General features: G+C 43.4%; 1 protein-coding gene across 3 annotated transcripts in view; it reads right to left on the bottom strand.

Annotated features, from left to right (window-relative positions):
- wdr33 (WD repeat domain 33) overlaps window positions 1-26,437 on the bottom strand; it is a 49,234-nt gene that overhangs the window by 10,345 nt on the left and 12,452 nt on the right. For all 3 annotated transcript variants that reach the window (XM_078244627.1, XM_078244626.1, XM_078244628.1), the window contains 8 exons: window positions 25,954-26,105; window positions 9,971-10,068; window positions 9,242-9,368; window positions 8,218-8,372; window positions 1,669-1,747; window positions 1,396-1,506; window positions 1,001-1,095; window positions 794-880 (listed from right to left, as the gene is read on the bottom strand). In XM_078244627.1, coding sequence (XP_078100753.1) covers window positions 794-880; window positions 1,001-1,095; window positions 1,396-1,506; window positions 1,669-1,747; window positions 8,218-8,372; window positions 9,242-9,368; window positions 9,971-10,068; window positions 25,954-26,105 — 904 coding nt within the window. The remainder of the gene's footprint in view (window positions 1-793; window positions 881-1,000; window positions 1,096-1,395; window positions 1,507-1,668; window positions 1,748-8,217; window positions 8,373-9,241; window positions 9,369-9,970; window positions 10,069-25,953; window positions 26,106-26,437) is intronic.

The following is a 26,437-nucleotide window of genomic DNA, read 5'->3' as shown; positions in this document are numbered from 1 at the left end:
ACCTTTATCTCTTTACCTGGAGACAACAGTCACACCTTCACCTCTTTACCTGGAGACAACAGTCACACCTTCACCTCTTTACCTGGAGACCACAGTCACACCTTCACCTCTTTTGTCGCCTTTCTGTCTCCTTTCATTCGCCTTTTAGTCGCCTTTTAGTGGCCTTTTTGATAACAGCTGACAGTATGTTGATGTTTCTCAGCTCTGTGACAGCATGTTGATGTTTCTCAGCTCTGTGACAGTATGTTGATGTTTCTCAGCTCTGTGACAGTATGTTGATGTTTATCAGCTCTGTAACAGTAGATCGATGTTTCTCAGCTCTGTGACAGCATGTTGATGTTTCTCAGCTCTGTGACAGTATGTTGATGTTTATCAGCTCTGTGACAGTATGTTGATGTTTCTCAGCTCTGTGACAGTATGTTGATGTTTCTCAGCTCTGTGACAGTATGTTGATGTTTCTCAGCTCTGTGACAGTATGTTGATGTTTATCAGCTCTGTGACAGTATGTTGATGTTTCTCAGCTCTGTGACAGTATGTTGATGTTTCTCAGCTCTGTGACAGTATGTCGATGTTTATCAGCTCTATGCCAGCTCCAAAAACTGAAGAAACAACAACAATCCCAGAGGGAAAGCTCTCCGTCTCTCCTGTGACTCACACAATCCTCCACCGTGTAGCGCTGCAGGTGGAGACGGTTAAAAGACACGTGCAGCAGCACATCTGCTCCGCTAACGGTCTGCATACGTTACAGGTGCAATGAGAGTTAACTACTGGGTTGTTTGGGGACGAGACTTACTGCTCTGCTCCTGCTCCATGGCGGCCTTCAGCTGCTCGGGGATCCCCATGCCGGGGATGGACGCCACGCTGTTCAGGTCCATGTCGTCTGAAACACAAACAGATTGCACACACACGTTTACTTAGGCTATATATATTTATATTTATATATATATATATATATATAAATGTCTGTCTGTCTGTGTCTGTCTGTCCTCCTGAGACTCACCGTACTCCATGCCGTCCTCTGACATCCCTGGCAGTAGGTTCAGGTTGTAGCGGTCTCTCATCTTATCACCGGGCCGGTTCCTCGTCCAGAACTTACTGGAACCAATCAAACACAGGAGAGGAGTCAGGAACCAATCAAACCAAGGAACCAATCAAACCAGGAGAGGAGTCAGGAACCAATCAAACACACTGACAGTTTCATTAGTATACATGTCATGTTTGTGTGTGTGTGTGTGTGTGTCTATTAGGTTTTTTATATATATATATATATATATATATATCCTCAGAGAGAGTACCTGGTGTGGTATAAAGTATATATGTATATATAAATCCTCAGAGAGAGTACCTGGTGTGGTATAAAGTATATATGTATATATAAATCCTCAGAGAGAGTACCTGGTGTGGTCGTTGGAGCCGGAGCAGAGGATGTGACCCAGCGGGTGCCAGGCCAGACTCCAGATCATCCCCTCATGAGCCATCTCCATCCCTCCTACCTCCTTCTCCACCCTGACACACACACACAGACAGACACACACACACACACACACACACACACACAGACACACACACACACACACACACACACAGAGACACACACAGTCATTCTCCAGTAATAAGGGGTGGTAGATATATGAAGCATCAGAGCTGAGTGAGGGTGACGGTGTTTACCCGGTGTGCCAGAAGAGCAGAGAGCCGTCAGAGCCGCCGCTCGCAAACAGACCTTCATGGACCGGATGCCAGGCCACAGCTGGGGACACACACAGGAAGTACCGTCACGGACACAGGAAGTACATCACACACATAGGACGTAAGTCACGGATACAGGAAGTACGTCACACACATAGGACGTAAGTCACACACGCAGGTAGTACGTCACACACGCAGGAAGTACGTCACACACGCAGGAAGTACGTCACACACAGGAAATACGTCACACATAGGGGCGTAAGTCACGGATGCAGGAAGTGCGTCACATACATAGGGCGTAAGTCACGGATACAGGAAGTACGTCACACACATAGGGCGTAAGTCACACAGCAGGAAGTGCATTTCCAGCAATTTTCACAGTTCACGCAATTTTCGTACGTTTCCGCAGTTTTAGCAAGTTTCCGCAAGTTCTCGCAATTTTCACAGTTCACGCAATTTTCGTAAGTTTACGCAGTTTTTGTAAGTTCTCGCAATTTTCGCAGTTCACGCAATTTTCGCAAGTTTACGCAGTTTTTCGCAAGTTCTCGCAATTTTCGCAAGTTCTCGCAATTTTCGCAAGTTCTCGCAATTTTCACAAGTTCACGCAATTTTCGCAAGTTTACGCAGTTTTTGCAATTTTCACAAGTTCTCGTAATTTTCGCAGTTCACGCAATTTTCGCAAGTTTACGCAGTTTTTGCAATTTTCTGCAATTTTCGCATGTTTCCGCAAGTTCACGCAAATTTCCGCAATTTTTGCAAGTTCTCGCAATTTTTGCAGTTCACGCAATTTTCGCAAGTTTACGCAGTTTTTCACAAGTTCTCGTAATTTTACGCAATTTTCGTAATTTTCCGCAATTTTTCGCATGTTTCGCAAGTTCTCGCAATTTTCACAGTTCACGCAATTTTCGCAAGTTTACGCAGTTTTTGCAATTTTCACAAGTTTCCGCAATTTTCAGAGTTCACGCAATTTTCGCAAGTTTCCGCAGTTTTCTGCAATTTCCACAGTTTTAGCAAGTTTCCGCAGTTCACGCAATTTTTGCAATTTTCACAAGTTTACGCAGTTTTTTCAATTTTCACAAGTTTCCGCAATTTTTCGCAGTTTTTCGCAAGTTCTCGCAATTTTCACAGTTCACGCAATTTTCGCAAGTTTACGCAGTTTTTTCAATTTTCTGCAATTTTCGCAAGTTCTCGCAATTTTCGCAAGTTTACGCAGTTTTTGCAATTTTCAGAAATTTTTGCAAGTTCTCGCAATTTTCGCAAGTTTACGCAGTTTTTCGCAAGTTCGCGTAATTTTCCGCAGTTTTTGCATTTTTCCCAAGTTCTAGCAATTTTCTGCAGTTTTAGCAAGTTTCCACAGTTTTTCGCAATTTTCCGCAATTTTCCCAAGTTCTCGCAATTTTACGCAGTTTTTGCAATTTTTGCATTTTTCCCAAGTTCTAGCAATTTTCCGCAATTTCCGCAAGTTTCCGCAGTTTTTGCAATTTTCGCAAGTTCACGCAATTTTCCGCATTTTTCCAAAGTTCTAGCAGTTTTTCGCAATTTTTCGCAGTTCTCTCAATTTTCGCAGTTCACGCAACTTTCTCAAATTTACGCAGTTTTTGCAAGTTTCTGCATTTTTTCGCAGTTCTCGCAATTTTCGCAAGTTTACGCAGTTTTTGCAATTTTCGCAAGTTCTCGCAATTTTCGCAAGTTCTCGCAAGTTTACGCAGTTTTTGCAATTTTCACAAGTTCTCGTAATTTTCCGCAATTTTCGCAAGTTCACGCAATTTTCCGCATTTTTCCAAAGTTCTAGGAATTTTCTGCAATTTTTCGCAAGTTTCCACAGTTTTGCAAGTTTCCGAAATTTTTCGCAGTTTTTTGCAATTTTCCGCAGTTTTGCAAGTTTCATAATTTTCGCAAGTTCTCGCAATTTTCGCAAGTTTACGCAGTTTTTGCAATTTTCTGCAATTTTCACAAGTTCTCGCAATTTTACGCAGTTTTTGCAATTTTTGCATTTTTCCCAAGTTCAAGCAATTTTCCGCAATTTCCGCAGTTTTTCACAAGTTCGCGTAATTTTCCGCAATTTTTGCATTTTTCCCAAGTTCAAGCAATTTTCCGCAATTTCCGCAGTTTTTCACAATTTTCTGCATTTTTTCGCAATTTTCCGCAATTTTCACAAGTTCTCGCAATTTTCACAAGTTCTCGCAATTTTACGCAGTTTTTGCAATTTTTGCATTTTTCCCAAGTTCAAGCAATTTTCCGCAATTTCCGCAGTTTTAGCAAGTTTCCGCAGTTTTTGCAATTTCGAAATTTTTCGCAGTTTCTTCGCAATTTTCCGCAGTTTTTGCAAGTTTCCGCAATTTTTCAGCAAGTTCTCGCAAGTTTACGCAGTTTTTGCAATTTTCACAAGTTCTTGTAATTTTCCGCAATTTTCGCAAGTTCACGCAATTTTCGCAGTTTTAGCAAGTTTCCGCAATTTTTCGGATTTTCGCAATTTTTCGCAGTTCTCGCAATTTTCGCAGTTCACGCAACTTTCTCAAGTTTACGCAGTTTTTGCAAGTTTCTGCAATTTTTCGCAATTTTCAGCAATTTTTGCAGTTCTAAGTTTCACAAATTTTTGCAAGTTCTGCAATTTTTGCAAGTTCACGCAATTTTCTCAAGTTTACGCAGTTTTTGCATTTTTCCCAAAGTTCTAGCAATTTTCTGCAATTTTTCGCAGTTCTCGCAATTTTCGCTAGTTTACGCAGTTTCCGCAATTTTTCACAAGTTCTCGTAATTTTCAGCAAATTTTGCAAGTTTACTGCAGTTCTCGCAAGTTCTGCTAATTTTCACAGTTCCCGCAATTTTCGTTTCGCAATCAGTTTTTTCAATTTTCAGCAGTTTTCAATTTTCGCAAGTTCTATAATTTTCGCAATTTTCGCAAGTTCATAATTTTCCGCAGTTTTCGCAAGTTCTAGCAATTTAAGTTTTCGCAGTTCTGCAATTTTCCGCAGTTTTGCAAGTTTCATAATTTTCACAGTTCACGCAATTTTTCGCAAGTTTACGCAGTTTTGCAATTTTCTGCAATTTTTAGCAAGTTCTCGCAATTTTCGCAAGTTTCGCAGTTCAATTTTTCGCATTTTTCGCAAGTTCGCAATTTTCGCAATTTCACAGTTTTTCGCAATTTTTCGCAAGTTTCGCAAGTTTTCGCAGTTTTTGCAATTTTTCCCAAGTTCTAGCAATTTTTCTGCAGTTTTAGCAAGTTTTCCGCAGTTTTTCGCAATTTTCTGCAATTTTTCACAAGTTTCCGCAGTTTTTTGCAAGTTTCGCAATTTTTCCCAAGTTCTCGCAATTTTACGCAGTTTTTGCAATTTTTGCAATTTTTCGCAAGTTCTAGCAATTTTCCGCAATTTTCGCAAGTTTTCGCAAGTTTCTGCAATTTTCTCGCAAATTTTTTGCAGTTTTCTCGCAATTTTTCCGCAGTTTTTGCAAGTTTTCGCAATTTTCTCAAGTTCTCGCAATTTTACGAGTTTTTGCAATTTTCACAAGTTTCGTAATTTTTCGCAGTTTTCGCAGTTCTGCAATTTTCACAAGTTTACGAGTTTTACGCAAGTTTTCCCGCAATTTCTTTCGTAATTTCGCAATTTTCTCGCAGTTCTCGCAATTTTCACAGTTCACGCAACTTTCTCAAGTTTACGCAGTTTTTGCAAGTTTCAGCAATTTTTCGCAATTTTCTGCAATTTTTTGCAGTCTCGTAGTTTCACTAATTTTTCTCAGAGTTCTCGCAATTTTCGCAGTTCACGCAATTTTCTCAAGTTTACGCAGCTTTTGCATTTTTCCAACGTTCTAGCAATTTTCTGCAATTTTTTGCAGTTCTCGCAATTTTCGCAAGTTTACGCAGTTTTTGCAATTTTCACAAGTTCACGGAATTTTTCGCAAGTTTCGCAGTTCCTAGCAATTTTCACAGTTCACGCAATTTTCGCAAGTTTTGCAATCTTTAATTTTTTGATTTTCAGCAGTTTTTCGCAATTTTCGCAAGTTCTTAATTTTCGCAATTTTCGCAAGTTCCCGCAATTTTCCGCATTTTTCCCAAAGTTCTAGCAATTTTCGCAAGTTTTCCGCAATTTTCTGCAATTTTCGCAGTTCCGCATAATGTTCACGCAATTTTTCGCAAGTTCTCGCAATTTTCGCAAGTTCTCGCAAGTTTACGCAGTTTTTGCAATTTTCACAAGTTCTCGTAATTTTCGCAAGTTCTCGCAGTTTTTGCAATTTTCACAAGTTTACGCAGTTTTTGCAATTTTCACAAGTTCTAGCAATTTTCTGCAATTTTCGCAAGTTTTCTGCATTTTCTGAATTTTTTCGCAGTTCTCGCAATTTTCCGCAGTTTTTGCAATTTTCACAAGTTCTCGTAATTTCCCGCAATTTTTGCAATTTCCGCAGTTTTAGCGTAGTTCTTGCAATTTTACGCAATTTTCGCAAGTTTCCGCAATTTTCGAAAGTTCACGCAATTTTCCGCAGTTTTTCCAAAGTTCTAGCAATTTTCTGCAATTTTCGCAAGTTTTCTGCATTTTTTTCGCAGTTCTCGCAATTTTCCGCAGTTTACGCAGTTTTTGCAATTTTCACAAGTTCTCGCAATTTTCGCAATTTTCGCAAGTTTCCGCAATTTTCGAAAGTTCACGCAATTTTTCGCAGTTTTTCGCAATTTTAATTTTTTCAAATTTACGCAGTTTTTGCAATTTTCACAAGTTCTCGTAATTTTACGCAATTTTCGTAATTTTCCGCAATTTTCGCAAGTTCACGCAATTTTCCGCATTTTTCCAAAGTTCTAGCAATTTTCCGCAAGTTTACGCAGTTTTTGCAATTTTCGCAAGTTCTCGCAATTTTCGCAAGTTTACGCAGTTTTTGCAATTTTCACAAGTTCACGCAATTTTCGCAAGTTCTCGCAGTTTTGCAATTTTCACAGTTTCGCGTAATTTTCCGCAATTTTTGCAATTTTTCCCAAGTTCTAGTAGTTTCCACAGTTCTTGCAATTTTCGCAAGTTTACGCAGTTTTTCGCAATTTTGTTTTTGCAATTTTCGCAAGTTCTAGCAATTTTCACAATTTTCGCAAGTTCTCGCAGTTTTCGCAATTTTCGCAAGTTCTCGCAATTTTTGCAATTTTTACGCAGTTCTCGCAGTTTTTGCAATTTTCACAAGTTTCCGCAATTTTTACGCAAGTTCTTTCGCAGTTTTTGCAATTTTCGCAAGTTTTCGCAATTTTTGCGTTCGCAGTTTTTGCAATTTTCGCAAGCTTTCTGCAGTTTTTGCAGTCGCAAGTTTCTGCAATTTTTCGCAGATTTTTCGCAAGTTTTCGCAGTTTTTCGCAATTTTCTGAAAGTTTTTTTATGCAAGTTTCTGCAGTTTTTGCAAGTTCTGCAGTTTTTGCAATTTTCACAAGTTTTCGCAATTTTTTGCAATTTTTCGCAATTTTTGCAGTTTACAATTTTCTCGGGTTTCACGCAGTTTTGTTGCAAGTTTCGCAATTTTTCGGAGTTCTCGCAATTTTCGCAGTTCACGCAATTTTCTCAAGTTTACGCAGCTTTTGCATTTTTCCAACGTTCTAGCAATTTTCTGCAATTTTTTGCAGTTCTCGCAAGCATGTTTCTACGCAAGTTTTTCGCAGTTCTGCAATTTTCGCAAGTTCTCGCAAGTTCACGCAATTTTCCGCATTTTTCCAAAGTTCTAGCAATTTTCCGCAATTTTACGCAGTTTTTGCAATTTTCACAGTTCACGGAATTTTCGCAAGTTTACGCAGTTTTTGCAATTTTCACAGTTCACGCAATTTTCGCAAGTTTACGCAGTTTTAGCAAGTTTCCGCAATTTTTCGGTTTTTCGCAATTTTTCGCAGTTCTCGCAATTTTCGCAGTTCACGCAACTTTCTCAAGTTTACGCAGTTTTTGCAAGTTTCTGCAATTTTTCGCAATTTTCTGCAATTTCACACAGTTTTAGCGTAAACTTTACGCAGTTTTTGCAATTTTCACAAGTTCTCGTAATTTTACACAATTTCGCAAGTTTCCGCAGTTGTTGCAAGTTTCACAAGTTCGCGTAATTTTCCGCAATTTTTCGCAAGTTCTCGCAATTTTTGCAATTTTCTGCAGTTCACGCAATTTTCTCAAGTTTACGCAGTTTTTGCAAGTTTACGCAGTTTTTGCAAGTTTACGCAGTTTTCTGCAGTTCTCGCAATTTTCGCAGTTCACGCAATTTTCTCAAGTTTACGCAGTTTTTGCAAGTTTACGCAATTTTCTGCAATTTTTCGCAGTTCTCGCAATTTTCCGCAGTTTTAGCAAGTTTCCACAATTCTCGCAGTTTTTGCAATTTTCACAAGTTCTCGTAATTTTATGCAATTTTACGCAGTTGTTGCAACTTTCACAAATTCTCGCAAGTTCCTACAGTTTCATCGCATCAAACTGCATAAATATCACGCATATTCCATCACATTTTTCAAGAAAACGTGTCGCATAATCAAGGATTTTTGCCCACAACAATCACAAAAACTCAGCATTTCCTGGAAGGACTGGTTAATCAGTAATGTACCTGTGGCCTCCTTCTTGTGTCCTCTGAACACCTGCAGCTCCTCCTTCAGGTTCCTGATGTCAAACAGTTTGCACAGGTGGTCACGTGACGCCGTCAGTAGCCAGTTCCCGTTCAGGTTCCACTTCACCTCCATCACCGTGTTCTTGTGGGCGTGTCTGGGGAGAGACAGGAAGTACAGTCATCCAACTACACAGCAATAACACATCTACACAGGCCGCTATTGATTCATATCAAAATGTTCAGAACAAACTCAGCTTTCTGTAGCGTGACGCCCAAATCTGTCCCAGAGCGACGTGTGAAGAGATAAGTTGGCACTAAAGCTGAAACCTTGATGGAATTCCTCAAAACTGTTTAGAATACAAACCTTAACTTATGTTTGTGTGTGTGTGTCTGTCTGTCTGTGTGTCTGTGTGTCTGTGTCTGTCTGTATGTGTGTGTGTGTCTGTCTGTGTGTGTGTCTGTCTGTGTGTGTGTCTGTCTGTATGTGTGTGTGTGTGTCTGTCTGTCTGTGTGTGTGTCTGTCTGTGTCTGTGTGTCTGTCTGTGTGTGTGTGTCTGTCTGTCTGTGTGTCTGTGTGTGTGTCTGTCTGTATGTGTGTGTGTGTGTGTGTGTGTCTGTCTGTGTGTGTGTGTGTGTGTGTCTGTCTGTATGTCTGTCTGTATGTCTGTCTGTGTCTGTCTCTGTCTGTGTCTGTCTGTGTGTCTGTCTGTGTGTCTGTCTGTGTGTCTGTGTGTGTGTCTGTGTGTGTCTGTCTGTTTGTGTGTGTCTGTCTGTGTCTGTATGTGTGTCTGTCTGTCTGTGTGTGTGTGTGTGTCTGTGTGTGTGTGTGTCTGTATGTGTGTGTGTGTGTCTGTCTGTGTGTGTGTGTGTCTGTATGTGTGTCTGTCTGTATGTGTGTGTGTGTCTGTGTGTGTGTCTGTGTGTGTCTGTCTGTTTGTGTGTGTCTGTCTGTGTCTGTCTGTGTCTGTATGTGTCTGTGTGTGTCTGTGTGTGTGTCTGAATAAATGAAGTGTTGGGGACTCACAGTGTCGCCAGACTCTGTCCCGTCTTTGGGTCCCAAAATTTGATTGGCTGCTGGCTGTCCTTACTGCCGGAGACCACCAGACCTTTAGTGGGATGCCAGTCCACACACTTCACATCTGCACCGTGACCTACACACACACACACACACACACACACAGAACCACACACACATCACAGAGAGACACACACACACAGAACCACACACACACACACACACAGAACCACACACACATCACAGAGAGACACACACACACACACACAGCCCATTAAAATGTTTTTCAAATGGTCTCTCTCCATCCAACAGATGTGTGTCTGGATGTAAATACTAATCAAGGACTCCGTTGTGTTACTGATGAGCTTGTTTTGGCTTCTAATCAGACGTCATCTTCATTAATCAGGAGCTGGACGGCGAGAGAGTAACTGATCAGAGCAGCGGCTGGCCTTCATTATAATAAACATGCTCTTTAAATCAAGTCGGATACTTTTTATCACTTTTTAAAAAACATGTTTTATAAAGTGTCGTGTGTTCTGTAATATAGGACATACATATTATTATTATTATTATAATAATAATAACTGAGTTACGTCTTCAGTTACTGACTGAAACTGCAGCTCTAGTTTTCCAGCTCTCGTTTTTCTAGCTCTAGTCTGAGCCCAGGTGAGCTCAGGTGAGTTCAGGTGAGTTCAGGTGAGACCAGGTGAGTTCAGGTGAGTGGAGGTGGGCGTGTACCTCGGAGGATCCTCTCCTCGTGGCAGCGCAGGAAGTCCCAGATCCGAACCGTGCCGTCATCTGAGCAGGTGGCAAATTTATTATCTGTCGGAGAAAAACTGGAGAACACGAGCAGAGCGTCACCATGGTGACAAAAACATCTGGACCGGGGGGGGGGGGTTATGAACCAAAAAAGTATACTAATACTCCTAATATTTGGTGTTTTCTCTCTTTATTGTTCTAATTAAAAAGGAACCCCCACCAGACTCCATGTAAACAATCAGTACTTTACCCACCAGACTCCATGTAAACAATCAGTACTTTACCCACCAGACTCCATGTAAACAATCAGTACTTTACCACCAGACTCCATGTAAACAATCAGTACTTTACCACCAGACTCCATGTAAACAATCAGTACTTTACCCACCAGACTCCATGTAAACAATCAGTACTTTACCCACCAGACTCCATGTAAACAATCAGTACTTTACCCACCAGACTCCATGTAAACAATCAGTACTTTACCCACCAGACTCCATGTAAACAATCAGTACTTTACCCACCAGACTCCATGTAAACAATCAGTACTTTACCCACCAGACTCCATGTAAACAATCAGTACTTTACCCACCAGACTCCATGTAAACAATCAGTACTTTACCCACCAGACTCCATGTAAACAATCAGTACTTTACCCACCAGACTCCATGTAAACAATCAGTACTTTACCCACCAGACTCCATGTAAACAATCAGTACTTTACCCTACCAGACTCCATGTAAACAATCAGTACTTTACCCACCAGACTCCATGTAAACAATCAGTACTTTACCCACCAGACTCCATGTAAACAATCAGTACTTTACCCACCAGACTCCATGTAAACAATCAGTACTTTACCCACCAGACTCCATGTAAACAATCAGTACTTTACCCTACCAGACTCCATGTAAACAATCAGTACTTTACCCACCAGACTCCATGTAAACAATCAGTACTTTACCCACCAGACTCCATGTAAATAATCAGTACTTTACCCACCAGACTCCATGTAAATAATCAGTACTTTACCCACCAGACTCCATGTAAATAATCAGTACTTTTATCATCGTAAAACACACTTCATTCAAAGTGGACAGAAACTAAATAAAACTACCAAAAGCAGACAGACAGAGACACACACGCAGACAGACAGACATACACAGTCACAGAGACACACACCCCCCTTTTCTGATCCATTACTCTGCTGATGAATGGATCAGTAGTCTGGTCTGTGAAACATCAGGCCAGACAGCGACTCCTGTAGTTCATGATTGTTTTTCTGTCCATCAACTAATCAATGACTGACAGTAACTTTAGCTGTTGACCACAAACTACTGACGGTCTGTTAGAGAGTCAGAGTCTAACTGGCTCCCCCTGCTGGATGATCACTGTCATGACACCTAATCTCTCTCCATCCATCCATCCATCCCTCTCTCTCTCTCTCCATCCATCCATCTCTCCCTCTCTCTCACTCTCTCTGTATCCATCCCTCTCTCTCTCTGTGTCTATCCATCCATATCTCTCTCTCTCTCTCTATGTATCTATCCATCATCTCTCTCTCTCTCTATATGTATCCATACATACATCTCCCTCTCTCTCTGTGTCTATCCATCCATATCTCTCTCTCTCTCTCTCTATCCATCCATCTCTCTCTCCCTCTCTCTCTCTCTCTGTGTCTATCCATCCATATCTCTCTCTCTATGTATCTATCCATCCATCTCCCTCTCTCTTTCTCTGTATCTATCCATCCATCCATCTCTCTCTATGTATCTATCCATCCATCCATCTCTCTGTCTATTTCTCCCTCGATCACTCTCTCTGTGTCTATCCATCCATATCTCTCTCTCTCTCTCTCTCTGTATCTATCCATCTCTCTCTATTTCTCCCTCTATCATCTCTCCCTCTCTCTCTCTCTCTATGTATCTATCCATCCATCTCTCTCTCTCTGTATCTATCCATCCATCTCTCTCTCTCTGTATCTATCCATCCATCTCTCTCTCTCTATCTATCCATCCATCTCTCTCTCTCTGTATCTATCCATCCATCTCTCTCTCTCTGTATCTATCCATCCATCTCTCTCTCTCTCTCTCTCTGTATCTATCCATCCATCTCTCTCTCTCTCCCTCTCTCTGTATCTATCCATCCATCTCTCTCTCTCTGTATCTATCCATCCATCTCTCTCTCTCTCTCTCTCTATGTATCTATCCATCCATCTCTCTCTCTGTCTGTCTATCTATTTCTCCCTCTATCATCTCTCCCTCTCTATCTATGTATCTCTCTCTCTCAAAAAATCAACAATCCTGAAAGTAAACACATTATATTTAACATGATGTTATTATATCAGAGCAGAAGCTGCAGATTTACATTTATTTCAGGATCAGCAGTGATCTGCTCGGGGAGGAGATGGTTTTTATTTTAATTTGCTTAATATCTGTGTAACATTCTGGGTTATTCTGAGTCCGTCGTCATTATTACGCCTACCGTCGCTAAAACCTTTCAGGACATTAAAAAAGATGGTTACTGAGCCGTCACCTCGACACTGTTGACAGGTTTGTAGAAGCCTCGTGAGACGGAAATAATCTCAATGATGAATCATGGAGATAAAAGGTTTCTGTCCTATGACGACGATATGCACGCGCACACACACGCATATATGTACACACACACACACACACAGACATATACACACACACAGACATATATACACACACAGAGACATATACACACACACACAGACATATACACACAGACATATATACACACACACAAACACACAGAGACATATACACACACACAGAGACATATACACACACACAAACACAGACATATACACACACACACATATATACACACACAGAGACATATACACACACACAGACATATACACACACACAGACATATACACACACACAGACATATACACACACACACAGGCATATACACACACACACACACATATACACACACAGAGACATATACACACACACAGACATATACACACACATACACACACAGAGACATATACACACAGACATATACACACACACAGACATATACACACACAGAGACATATACACACACACAGAGACATATACACACACACAAACACAGACATATACACACACACAGACATATACACACACACAGACATATACACACACACACAGACATATACACATAGACATATATACACACACACACACACAGACATATACACACACACACAGAGACATACACACACACATACACACACAGAGACATATACACACAGACATATATACACACACAGACATATACACACACAGAGACATATACACACACACAGAGAGACATATACACACACACAAACACACATACATACACACACACACACAGACACACACACACACACAGACATATATACACACACACACAGACACACACACACAGAGACATACACACACACACACACACACACACACATACACACACAGACATATATACACACACACACACATATACACACACAGACATATATACACACACACGAGACATATACACACACGAGACATGTACATACACACACACAGAGACATATACACACACAGAGACATATACACACAGAGACATATACACACACACAAACACACAGAGACATATACACACAGAGACATATACACACACACACACACACAGACATATACACACAGAGACATATACACACACACACACACACAGACATATACACACATACACACATATACACACAGAGACACACACACACACACACAGAGACACACACACACAGAGACATACACACAGACATACACACACACACACACACACACACACACATATACACACACAGACATATATATACACACACACAGAGACATGTACACACACACACACAGAGACATATACACACACACACACACACAGACATATACACACATGCATATATATATATATATATATATATATACACACACACACACACACACACACACACTAATATCACACCTTCTCCCTCCTGCTCATATATGCTGTGCAAAGGAGGGATCAGAATCAGCGCTGGAATGTAACTAAGTACATTTACTCCAGTACTGTACTTCAATCTAAATGTTGAGGTACTTATACTTCACTTGAGTCTTTTCATGCCACTTTCTACTTCTACTGTGAGTATTTTAACAGTGTGGTATTAGTACTTGTACTGCAGTAAAGGACCTGAATACTTCTTCATTCTGCAGAATGTGCCCAGATGCATTCAGACGTACTAAATCTGGCGCTGGAATACTCAACAGTCAGGTAAATAAAGCTGCACTAACTCTGGGACTAACATTTCCTCTACCCTTCAAAATAAAAGCTTTCAACCGATGCGCCAATGGGAAGCTTTTAATGTGAAGGATTGTTTTGCAGCCGCTGTACCTGTCAGCAAGCAATCAGTAAAATAAGGCCGAGCAGTCAGCGTCCACTAAAAGTTCTGTTGTTGCTGCTGACAGACTCAGATTATTATTCTAAGTGTCTGACAACATTATGAAAGGATCCCTACAGAGATAGACCTTTTAGTTAAAGAGGAAGATCCTTTTAGTTTAACATGAAACAGCCCCGAAATCACCATCACCAAACCCACCAGACTCCATGTAAATAATCAGGACTTTTAGCGTGTATAGAGCCAGCATATCTCCACCAGACTCCATGTAAATAATCAGGACTTTTAGCGTGTATAGAGCCAGCATATTTCCACCAGACTCCATGTAAATAATCAGGACTTTTAGCGTGTATAGAGCCAGCATATCTCCACCAGACTCCATGTAAATAATCAGGACTTTTAGCGTGTATAGAGCCAGCATATCTCCACCAGACTCCATGTAAATAATCAGGACTTTTAGCGTGTATAGAGCCAGCATATCTCCACCAGACTCCATGTAAATAATCAGGACTTTTAGCGTGTATAGAGCCAGCATATCTCCACCAGACTCCATGTAAATAATCAGGACTTTTAGCGTGTATAGAGCCAGCATATCTCCACCAGACTCCATGTAAATAATCAGGACTTTTATCATCGTAAAACACACTTCATTCAAAGAGGACAGAGACTAAATAAAACTACCAAAAGCCGTCTTGGTTCATCTTTCCACTGTTCCAACAATCACCACTCTGGTTTGGTTGATAGTTTGGCGACTGGCGTGGAGTTTCCAGAAACACCGTGACGTAGTCAGACCAGACAAACTGGAGGTCATTCAGAGGTCAGAGGTCAGGGGAAGACAGTCTCTAATAACCAAGATGTCTTTCAGGGAGTTTACACAGCTGTTTGATAAGGGAACGTAAAACAAAAATAAAAGAATGCACGCACACACACACACACACACACACACACACACACACACACAGACCAAGAGAGAGAGACAGACAGACAGACAGACAGAGAGAGACACAGACCAAGAGAGAGAGAGACAGACACAGACCAAGAGAGAGACAGACAGACAGAGAGACAGACAGACACACAGAGAGACAGACACAGACCAAGAGAGAGAGAGACAGACAGACACACACAGACCAAGAGAGAGAGAGAGAGACAGACAGACACACACACACACACACACAGACAGAGAGACACACCCCCCTCTTTAATATCACCCCTTGACCTTTGACCCTCTTGCTCATTAATGCTGCAGATTGTGAACAGGATTGTGGTCCCTCTTGTTTCAGGACAGTTTCCTTTTGGATGTTTGGAGGAAACAGGAGAGGGCGGGGGGGTTGAAGGGCCCTGCAACAGTTTCTCATGCATCCCAGAACTAGACTTAATGTGACCCTCTGTTGTTTTGGCGCCGTCGATATCTTGCATAACACAAACTTGACAGCTGCAGCTGAAGACGTAAACAGAGACTCTACCTTCATCTCCTCGACGGACAACTATAAACGCTCATGTGTGAAGGCTCCGACACGCCGACCAGACCGCCGACCGTCAGCAGTAAAGCCAGTCGGACTGATCAGTCTCCCCGAGGTCCAAAAAGTGCCTCCGGACACACCGAAGAGACGCCGACTTCAGCGTACGTTCTACGCCTGCACGAGACGTAACACGTCTCCATAACAGCAGACGGAGCTAATCTGGATTTCTTCCATATCAGAAATTTGGGTTTCTTTCACCCAAACTGTGAAATTAAGGATCAGATCTCCACTTTCATTGAATTGGGGTGTTAAACTTTGACATGTCTGGGATTATCCATTTCCTTCATTGCTCTGATCTTAACTATTAGTCCAAATCATTCATAGTTTCTGCTGTTTCCTAACACAAAAGTTAGATTTAATATCATATAAGTGAGGTTTATGGACCATGAATTCCCCAAAAATGTGGTTCTAGCGGTACTGGTACTAACGGTAGTGGGAAAAAGTGCAAAAACAATGTCTAAAAAAGGGTTTTTGACCTGGGAGGACAACAGGAGGGTCTTGTGTTGTCCTCCTGTCGACCGTGCAACTTCTGGTTTTACTGGGTCAGGTTTTGGACGTCTTTTTCGACACTTTGGTTGCTTTTCCGCCGATATTTTTGTCACTTTTTCCCAACATTTTTTTCTGCGCCGTTTGATGTTTTTCTGAGTTTTTTCCCCACGTTTTTTGAAGCTTCTCCCGATATTTTTGTCACTTTTTTCAACGTTCTTTTATAAATAAATAAAGAAACCGAATGCTATGAAATTGAATAAAACATGTGAAGAGCGTTGTAGGGAGCCATCCATGTTATTTCTTTAGTCTTTTAGTTAACAGGAACCGCTGCAGTCGGACATCCTGGTATTCTCAGCCTGGCTGGGTTTAAGAAAAACAAATGATACCCTGAGAGTGATCTTTTTAACCCTAAAGGCTCCGACACGCCAACCAGACGGCCGACCGTCCACAGAAAGCCAGTCAGACTGATCAGTCTCCCCGAGGTCAAAAAAGTGCCTCAGGACACACTGAAGAGACGCCAACATGAGCGTACGATCTGCGCGTGCGCGAGACGCAATACGTCTCCATAACAGCAGGCGGCGCTAATCTGTATCGTCGCACACTGAACTGACTCGAGTCACTGACCTTGCCAGATGGCCGATTATGGGGTTGTGTGTCAGCGCCTTAACAGACAGTCTCGGCCGACATTACTCTCTTTAAGAGGCTCCGTTCTAAAGATAGAGATCTATCTCGGTATCATGTGACACTGGACAACTTAGGGCATCCATTCGTCCATCTAGCCTGCTGGGAAGGAGGCTCAATCAGCGGTGTAGTCTACGTGATACGCAGGTATACGCAGTATACCCACTAAGAAATCTCCAGGATTTCCATATACCCCCTTATAAATGCCCAATGGCACGCAACAACATAGTTGTGTGACATAACTTTCATTCAGATATTTGTATTCACAACTACGAGGTCGAGTAACGTGACAGCAAACTAAACTAACACTGCAGAAGAACATGGCTTCAGGACTTCACGTAAACATACACGCCAACTTTCTAAAGCCAAGTGGCGTGTTATCTGTACACATTTTGAGCTGTGTGTATGTCTACGCTGTATACAGCAGACGTAAACATACACGCCACGTGGCGGGTTATCGCGAGGCTACGGTTGGGATTAGGTAACGTCACACGCGGGACCCGATCCCCGGTCTCCTGGGTGAAAGTCCTGTGTTTGACCCGTCCTCCCCCCCCGACCAACCTCCGTACAGATTTTCGCCCTTTCATACTACTCCCTACGGCGTCAATTCACACGCAAGGTAATGTAAGTCAATGGAGGCCAAACGGCGTTGATAAACACGCTAAAAAGCGAGTATGCGTCTTGATAACACGCCAATAATGGCGTACGGATTGGCGTGTCATACATACGCCACTTCATGACATCAGTCTGCATATAGAGCCAAATCATATACATTTTGAATGTCATTTGTTCCCGTTCTCATAGGGTAAATAAGGTATTCCCACCATTAATTGATGCATAAAAGTGTATCAGAATGCAGAAAATGAAGTCTTTGACCCTCAAAATAAACCTGGGGGAGGACACCCAGACCCCACACTTTGATACGCCCCCCCCCCCCCACAAAGGCCCATTCTGAGCCAGGAAAAAAAACAAACCTATATGGTACAGTATACCCAGTACAATACATTTTCTTCTGTTCTGAGTCTGTATATGTTTATTGCGTTGACTGCTTTGGGGTTAATTCTCAATGTAAACAATCATATTTTAATAATGGAGCAGCCTAGAGGTAACCTTGCAGCATCAGAGATGTTCACAAGTCATTTTTTGGAAGTCCAAGTCAAGTCTCAAGTCTCTGGCCATCTTTTCAGGATACAACTATAAGCTACGATGTGCCTGTTCCCAGCGTTAGCACAACACTTTGCGATGGTTAGCTTGTTACCTGTGACGATATAGGCTAAATGTAACGTCTTTCACATTATCCAGTGACTGACCTATCTGCATCATTTATCTTGGTGCCACACACCTAGCATGTAGCTGTTCTCTTACTGCCTCAAGTTATTGAAAGCTAAACTAATGACAAAAGGCCCAACTCCAGGAGGACTTGGTGTCGCCATCCTCACTGCATTTTATGATACGTGAGTGAACGCACATGAGGCGTAGTGCACGCGTTACGATGCACATTACTGCCAAGGGCAGGGGACATGCAGCTAATAAGAGAAAATAGAATGAATGAATATATTTAGATTTAAAAGCAATAACTGCATGATTGAAAACGGGTTGTTGACGAGTCTCGGAGTCCGAGGCGGGTCTGAAGTCAGCCGTTTGTGCGACTTAAGTGCGACTCGAGTCCCCATCTCTGTGGAGCATTAGAATCTCTTTCATATCCAAGATAAACTGGTGTTTCAACGAAAACATCTCTTATCCAAACGATACCAGACTGTGAATCAGAATGGAGAAATCTGTGGCGAGACCCAGCCCTAGTTTTTGGCATCCTGCGTTTGACAGACTAGGGCTGCGTCTCATTTCTCTGTCTTCCCTCTTCCCCTTAGTTTTGTGCGTTGACGTGAGAGTAAGGGCTGTCCCAATACTCATTTTGATCGAGGGGTAGGGCTAAGAGGAAGGGCCAGATACCCCTTAAAACCAAGTAAGGACGCGAGCTTACTTGAAAGCAAGGGGTACCCAGAATACACTGCGCAACAAGGAACAATGGCTGCCAGGTCGACCAGAGAGAAGTATTTTCGGCTTAAAGAATTGATTTAAAAATTACGAAAGTCTTGTTTTGTGCTCAACACAGTCCTGTACATATATATTTGCAACCATGTTCTTAATTGAAACGTTTTTATAGCTTGCTATGCTAACGTTATATTGCTGATTTGCACAACAGTCCCGCATTTCCCTGCCTTGAATGGACTCCATGCATGTCTACAGTGTTAACTAAGCAGATTTCGTTTGATATCAGTGCTTAACACTACTTGCTTTGGAGACATCGATACGCACTTTACATTTACCGTCCTGTATCACACAGGGACGCCTGAGGAACATATACCGTCCTGTATCACACAGGGACGCCTGAGGAAACCCAGCAGCTGATCCACTTTTGGTCTGAAAACGAGCAGTAATCATGTGTAATTCATTCCTGTTCATGCACCTGTACATTGTCGTTGGTTATGATACAGGACACTAATGAAAGCAATGGGGTATGAGGGGAAAGGTTACTGGCCAACAGGCATCAGACTGGTCTGGAGGGAAAGGTTACTGGCCAACAGGCATCAGACTGGTCTGGAGGGAAAGGTTACTGGTCAACAGGCATCAGACTGGTCTGGAGGGAAAGGTTACTGGCCAACAGGCATCAGACTGGTCTGGAGGGAAAGGTTACTGGCCAACAGCATCAGACTGGTCTGGAGGGAAAGGTTACTGGCCAACAGGCATCAGACTGGTCTGGAGGGAAAGGTTACTGGCCAACAGCATCAGACTGGTCTGGAGGGAAAGGTTACTGGCCAACAGGCATCAGACTGGTCTGGAGGGAAAGGTTACTGGCCAACAGGCATCAGACTGGTCTGGAGGGAAAGGTTACTGGCCAACAGGCATCAGACTGGTCTGGAGGGAAAGGTTACTGGCCAACAGGCATCAGACTGGTCTGGAGGAAAGGTTACTGGCCAACAGGCATCAGACTGGTCTGGAGGGAAAGGTTACTGGCCAACAGGCATCAGACTGGTCTGGAGGGAAAGGTTACTGGCCAACAGGCATCAGACTGGTCTGGAGGGAAAGGTTACTGGCCAACAGGCATCAGACTGGTCTGGAGGGAAAGGTTACTGGCCAACAGGCATCAGACTGGTCTGGAGGGAAAGGTTACTGGCCAACAGGCATCAGACTGGTCTGGAGTGAAAGGTTACTGGCCAACAGTCATCAGACTGGTCTGGAGGGAAAGGTTCCTGGCCAACAGGCATCAGACTGGTCTGGAGGGAAAGGTTCCTGGCCAACAGGTATGAGATGACCAACAAGCATCAGACGACCAACAGGCATTAGACTAGTCTGGAGGGAAAGGTTACTGGCCAACAGGCATCAGAATGGACTAGAGGGAAAGGTTCCTGGCCAACAGTCATCAGACTGGTCTGGAGGGAAAGGTCCTGGCCAACAGGTATCAGACGACCAACAGGCATCAGACTGGTCTGGAGGGAAAGGTTACTGGCCAACAGGCATCAGACTGGTCTGGAGGGAAAGGTTACTGGCCAACAGGCATCAGACTGGTCTGGAGGGAAAGGTTACTGGCCAACAGGCATCAGACTGGTCTGGAGGGAAAGGTTACTGGCCAACAGGCATCAGAGTGGTCTGGAGGGAAAGGTTACTGGCCAACAGGCATCAGACTGGTCTGGAGGGAAAGGTTACTGGCCAACAGCATCAGACTGGTCTGGAGGGAAAGGTTCCTGGCCAACAGGCATCAGACTGGTCTGGAGGGAATGGTTACTGGTCAACAGGCATCAGACTGGTCTGGAGGGAAAGGTTACTGGTCAACAGGCATCAGACCGGTCTGGAGGGAAAGGTTACTGGCCAACAGGCATCAGACTGGTCTGGAGGGAAAGGTTACTGGCCAACAGGCATCAGACTGGTCTGGAGGGAAAGGTTACTGGCCAACAGGCATCAGACTGGGGTCTGGTATTTCAGAATAGCTGTAGTTTTTTGTGTTTTTGTGGTCTTGTGGGTCTTTCTTTGTTTTTTATATACATTTGAGTGCCTTCTTTATATGTGTGTGACATGTACGTTATGGTTGATAATGGTTCTGTAATATATATTTTTATATAATGTTTTTGCCTGTTATGTTTACTTTATTGGGCAATAAAGAGATTTTTGTTAACAAAAAATATTTCTGAACATCAATGACATTCAAAACAGTGATAACTGAAACAGATATACAACACACCATGCAGTGTGTATACAAATAGTTATTGCAAACAGACCTAAGTAGATAAGACACACAGATAGGAACATCTGCACCACCACCAAAGTGAACATTAAAGAACTATGAAATATATACGTGCATATGACACTGTTGTCAAAACCCACGCAATCGACATACACACACTTGCAGACAGCATCTTGGAAGTTTGATCAATACAGTATGGTGACATAACCCTAACTAAGTGGCGTCTCATTTCATAGGGGTATGTTTTCACCCCTAGCCCTTACCACTCGGTTTCGAGGGACAAGGGCTAGGGGTAAGACGAAGCAGTGTTTCCTCTATGTTGATTTGACCGTGGCGGCCCCCCCACGGTATCAGAAATAGGGCCGCATTGTCAGAGAGCATGTTGGAGAATAGCACGGTCACTCGGCAGAAAAAGGGAGAATGGAGAGAGACGCTGTCCAGATGATAAGCCAGCTGAGATGGTGTGTGTACGTCCTTGAGAACTGTAAGTCGTATAACTTATGTTGTCAGTTCATTTAAGCCTGGTCCTGTATCAGTCTATAGGTCCTGTATCGGTCTATAGGTCCTGTATCAGTCTATAGGTCCTGTATCAGTCTATAGGTCCTGTATCAGTCTATAGATCATGTATCAGTCTGTATCGGGCTATAGGTCCTGTATCAGTCTATAGGTCCAGTATCAGTCTATAAGTATAGGTCCTGTATCAGTCTATGGGTCCTGTATCGGTCTGTATTGGTCTATAGGTCCTGTATCAGTCTGTATTGGTCTATAGGTCCTGTATCAGTCTGTATTGGTCCTGTATCAGTCTATAGGTCCTGTATCGGTCTATAGGTCCTGTATCGGTCTGTATTGGTCTATAGGTCCTGTATCGGTCTATAGGTCCTGTATCAGTCTGTGTTGGTCTATAGCTCCTGTATCAGTCTATAGGTCCTGTATCAGTCTACATCGGTCTATAGGTCCTGTATCAGTCTACAGGTCCTGTATCAGTCTGTATCGGTCTACAGGTCCTGTATCAGTCTACAGGTCCTGTATCAGTCCTGTATTGGTCTATAGGTCCTGTATCAGTCTGTATCGGTCTGTAGGTCCTGTATCGGTCTGTATCGGTCTATAGGTCCTGTATCGGTCTATAGGTCCTGTAAATCGGTCTATAGGTCCTGTATCGGTCTACAGGTCCTGTATCAGTCTACAGGTCCTGTATCGGTCTGTATTGGTCTATAGCTCCTCTATCAGTCTATAGGTCCTGTATCAGTCTATATCGGTCTACAGGTCCTGTATCAGTCTGTATCGGTCCTGTATCAGTCTGTATCGGTCTATAGGTCCTGTATCAGTCTACATCGGTCCTGTATCGGTCTACAGGTCCTGTATCAGTCTACAGGTCCTGTATTGGTCTACAGGTCCTGTATCAGTCTGTATCGGTCTGTATTGGTCTATAGCTCCTGTATCAGTCTACAGGTCCTGTATCAGTCTACAGGTCCTGAATAGGTCTGTAGGTCCTGTATCAGTCCTGTATCTGTCTATAGGTCCTGTATCAGTCTACAGGTCCTGTATCGGTCTATAGGTCCTGTATCAGTCTATAGGTCCTGTATCAGTCTGTATCAGTCTATAGATCCTGTATCGGTCTATAGGTCCTGTATCAGTCTGTATCGGTCTGTAGGTCCTGTATCGTTCTGTAGGTCCTGTATCGGTCTGTAGGTCCTGTATCAGTCTGTATCGGTCTGTAGGTCCTGTATCAGGATTTTCGTTGTTTGTGTTCTTCACCTGCGAGCTAAATTGCACGTGGCTGTTGATTGGATATAACAGCGATCGCCCCCGTTTGTATTTGAGGTGCATTATTTACATGCTGTAGTAGTTATACTGCATTAAGATACTGTAATTAATACTGGGTTACTGTGATTTGCTGCAGAATGCTTAGCCTATATAGTAACTCAACAAATACAGAAAACATGCCTTATTGTGTGTGTGTGTGTGTGTCTCTGTGTGTGTGTGTGTGTGTGTGTGTGTGTGTGTCTCTGTGTGTCTGTGTGTGTGTGTGTGTGTGTGTGTGCGCCCCCACTGCTAAAACACATCCTAAAGGAAACACTGCGAAGGGCTAGAAGGGGTCAGCCTACATATCTCTATTCTGATATAACAGTCTGGTAGTCTGGCTGTTGGAAGGCATCATCTCTCCCACCTGACGTCTCTACAGTCTTCCTCATCTCTCCCACCTGACGTCTCTACAGTCTTCCTCATCTCTCCCACCTGACGTCTCTACAGTCTTCCTCATCTCTCCCACCTGACATCTCTACAGTCTTCCTCATCTCTCCCACCTGACATCTCTACAGTCTTCCTCATCTCTCCCACCTGACGTCTCTACAGTCTTCATCATCTCTCCCACCTGACGTCTCTACAGTCTTCCTCATCTCTCCCACCTGACGTCTCTACAGTCTTCATCATCTCTCCCACCTGACGTCTCTACAGTCTTCATCATCTCTCCCACCTGACATCTCTAGTCTTCCTCATCTCTCCCACCTGACGTCTCTACAGTCTTCCTCATCTCTCCCACCTGACGTCTCTACAGTCTTCATCATCTCTCCCACCTGACGTCTCTACAGTCTTCATCATCTCTCCCACCTGACGTCTCTACAGTCTTCATCATCTCTCCCACCTGACGTCTCTACAGTCTTCCTCATCTCTCCCACCTGACGTCTCTACAGTCTTCCTCATCTCTCCCACCTGACATCTCTACAGTCTTCCTCATCTCTCCCACCTGACGTCTCTACAGTCTTCCTCATCTCTCCCACCTGACGTCTCTACAGTCTTCCTCATCTCTCACCTACTCTCTAGTCTTCTCATCTCCCACCTGACATCTCTAGTCTTCCTCATCTCTCCCACCTGATGTCTCTAGTCTTCCTCATCTCTCCCACCTGACGTCTCTAGTCTTCATCATCTCTCCCACCTGACGTCTCTACAGTCTTCATCATCTCTCCCACCTGACGTCTCTAGTCTTCATCATCTCTCCCACCTGACGTCTCTACAGTCTTCCTCACCTCAGTCTCTCATCTCTCCCACCTGACATCTCTACAGTCTTCCTCATCTCTCCCACCTGACATCTCTACAGTCTTCCTCATCTCTCCCACCTGACGTCTCTACAGTCTTCCTCATCTCTCCCACCTGACGTCTCTACAGTCTTCCTCATCTCTCCCACCTGACGTCTCTACAGTCTTCTCATCTCTCCCACCTGACATCTCTACAGTCTTCCTCATCATCTCTACAGTCTTCCTCATCTCTCCCACCTGACGTCTCTACAGTCTTCCTCATCTCTCCCACCTGACGTCTCTACAGAAATTCTGATTTGATCCAAAGAAAACATCCACTTGTATCCCTTAACGTCCACATTATAACATGAACTAAACTGTTACTCCTGAACACTACATGTTGCACAGAATTAATGGTAATACATCAATTAATACCGACATCCTAAAGATACTTTCTGGCAAACTAAACAGTCTGGTAGTCTGGGTTTCGAGTCTGCGTCACAATCTGGAGGTGTGGACGTTGATCGGGCAGGGAGGCTCTAACGGTGCTTCCCAGTCATTTTGCAGGAAATCTCAAAAGAAACGCCCCCCTGAACGCAGATTTCTGACTCGGAAAGCCATAAAACTGGCAAAGCATGGCTGCTCTGTGCATTTACAGCAGTGAGCTTCAGTTTAATAGCACTTCTGTCTTATTTGGGTCTCACTAAATCACTGGTACACACAGTCCTGTCCCACTTCTGTCTGATATGTTACTCTGTTTGTATGCACAAAACAGTCTAAATGCATTGTTCTCAGGCGCCCGGTGAGCTCAGTTGGTAGAGCGTGCGCCCCTATATATAGGTTACTCCCCGACGCAGCGGGCCGTGGGTTCGACGCCGACCTGCGGCCCTTTGCTGCATGTCACCCCCCCTCCTCCTCTTTCATGTCTTCAGCTGTCCTGTCAAAGGCCTAAAAATGCCCAAAAAATACATAAGTAAATGCATTGTTATCAACTGCTAACAATGGCTAACCTGGCTGTAAAATAACACTTAATCCGACTTGTTTAAACTGGAACCGTGTCAACTCAGATGTGACCTCATTCCCACCCTCGGCATCATGGGAGATGTAGTGTTTCTGGACTAAAAGTCTGTTTTTGTAATCTGTCTCTGTAAACAGCTGCCTGTTGGATGAGGTTCAGACCAGCAGTGTGAGCTCCTCTTTATTAATCACTTTATTTAAAAAAAAAAATAACTTTATTGATTCCTGCTAACACTTTATTATCCTTTTGGGTTGTTTTTTTTGCTTTCCTCCTCTCCCAAAAAAAACCCACCCCCGCCCATAATAACCATCGGGCCGGCCCCCAAAACCAGTTAGAAATCAACGGTTGATGACTTTATTCAACAGAACAGAGAGACAGACAGCTCAGCAGCCACATCAGGAACAACAACAGATCACTGCAGTGTTGCAACAGCACACACGTACATCTGTCATGAATCAACCACAACAACAACAACAACAACAACATGTGGCGAGAGGCGAGGGGGCAGCGCCGCGAGGCCGCAGCGTGGCGCTGCCGGTAAACCGCTGACAGTAAGACTACAGAAAATGGTAGATTATTGGGTATAAACCTGGCTTCTCTAATGGCCTCCTTGTGAGCCTGGAACATCTTGACGTTGTTCATGTTGGACTGCCAGTACTTCACGTAGCCTCCGTGGTCCGCCGTCAGCATCCACATGTCGTTGTGAGACCAGGTCATCGCCCGCACGGGACTGTCGTGGGCCTGAAGAGGACAGAAAGGGGGGGGGGCGTTAGGACGACTCATGGGGAGACACACACCATGACAGAGCGATATGAAGTCTCAATCAGTGCACAGTTGCGTAAACTAGTGTTTCTCAAATGGGGGTAGGCGTCCCCCTAGGGGTACTCTGGAGGACTGCAGGGGGTACGTGAGTCTCTCTCTCTGTCTGTGTCTCTCTGTGTCTCTCTCTCTCTCTCGTGTAGCCTCTCTCTCTCTCTGTATGCCTCTCTCTCTCTGTGTGTCTCTCTCTCTCTGTGTCTCTTCTGTGCTCTCTCTGTGTCTCTCTCTGTGTGTCTCTCTCTCTCTCTCTCTCT

Source organism: Sander vitreus, unplaced genomic scaffold, assembly GCF_031162955.1.
Source record: "Sander vitreus isolate 19-12246 unplaced genomic scaffold, sanVit1 ctg271_0, whole genome shotgun sequence".
In the NCBI taxonomy this organism is placed as follows: Eukaryota; Metazoa; Chordata; class Actinopteri; order Perciformes; family Percidae; genus Sander; species Sander vitreus.
This window is presented reverse-complemented; position numbering and strand designations above follow the sequence as displayed.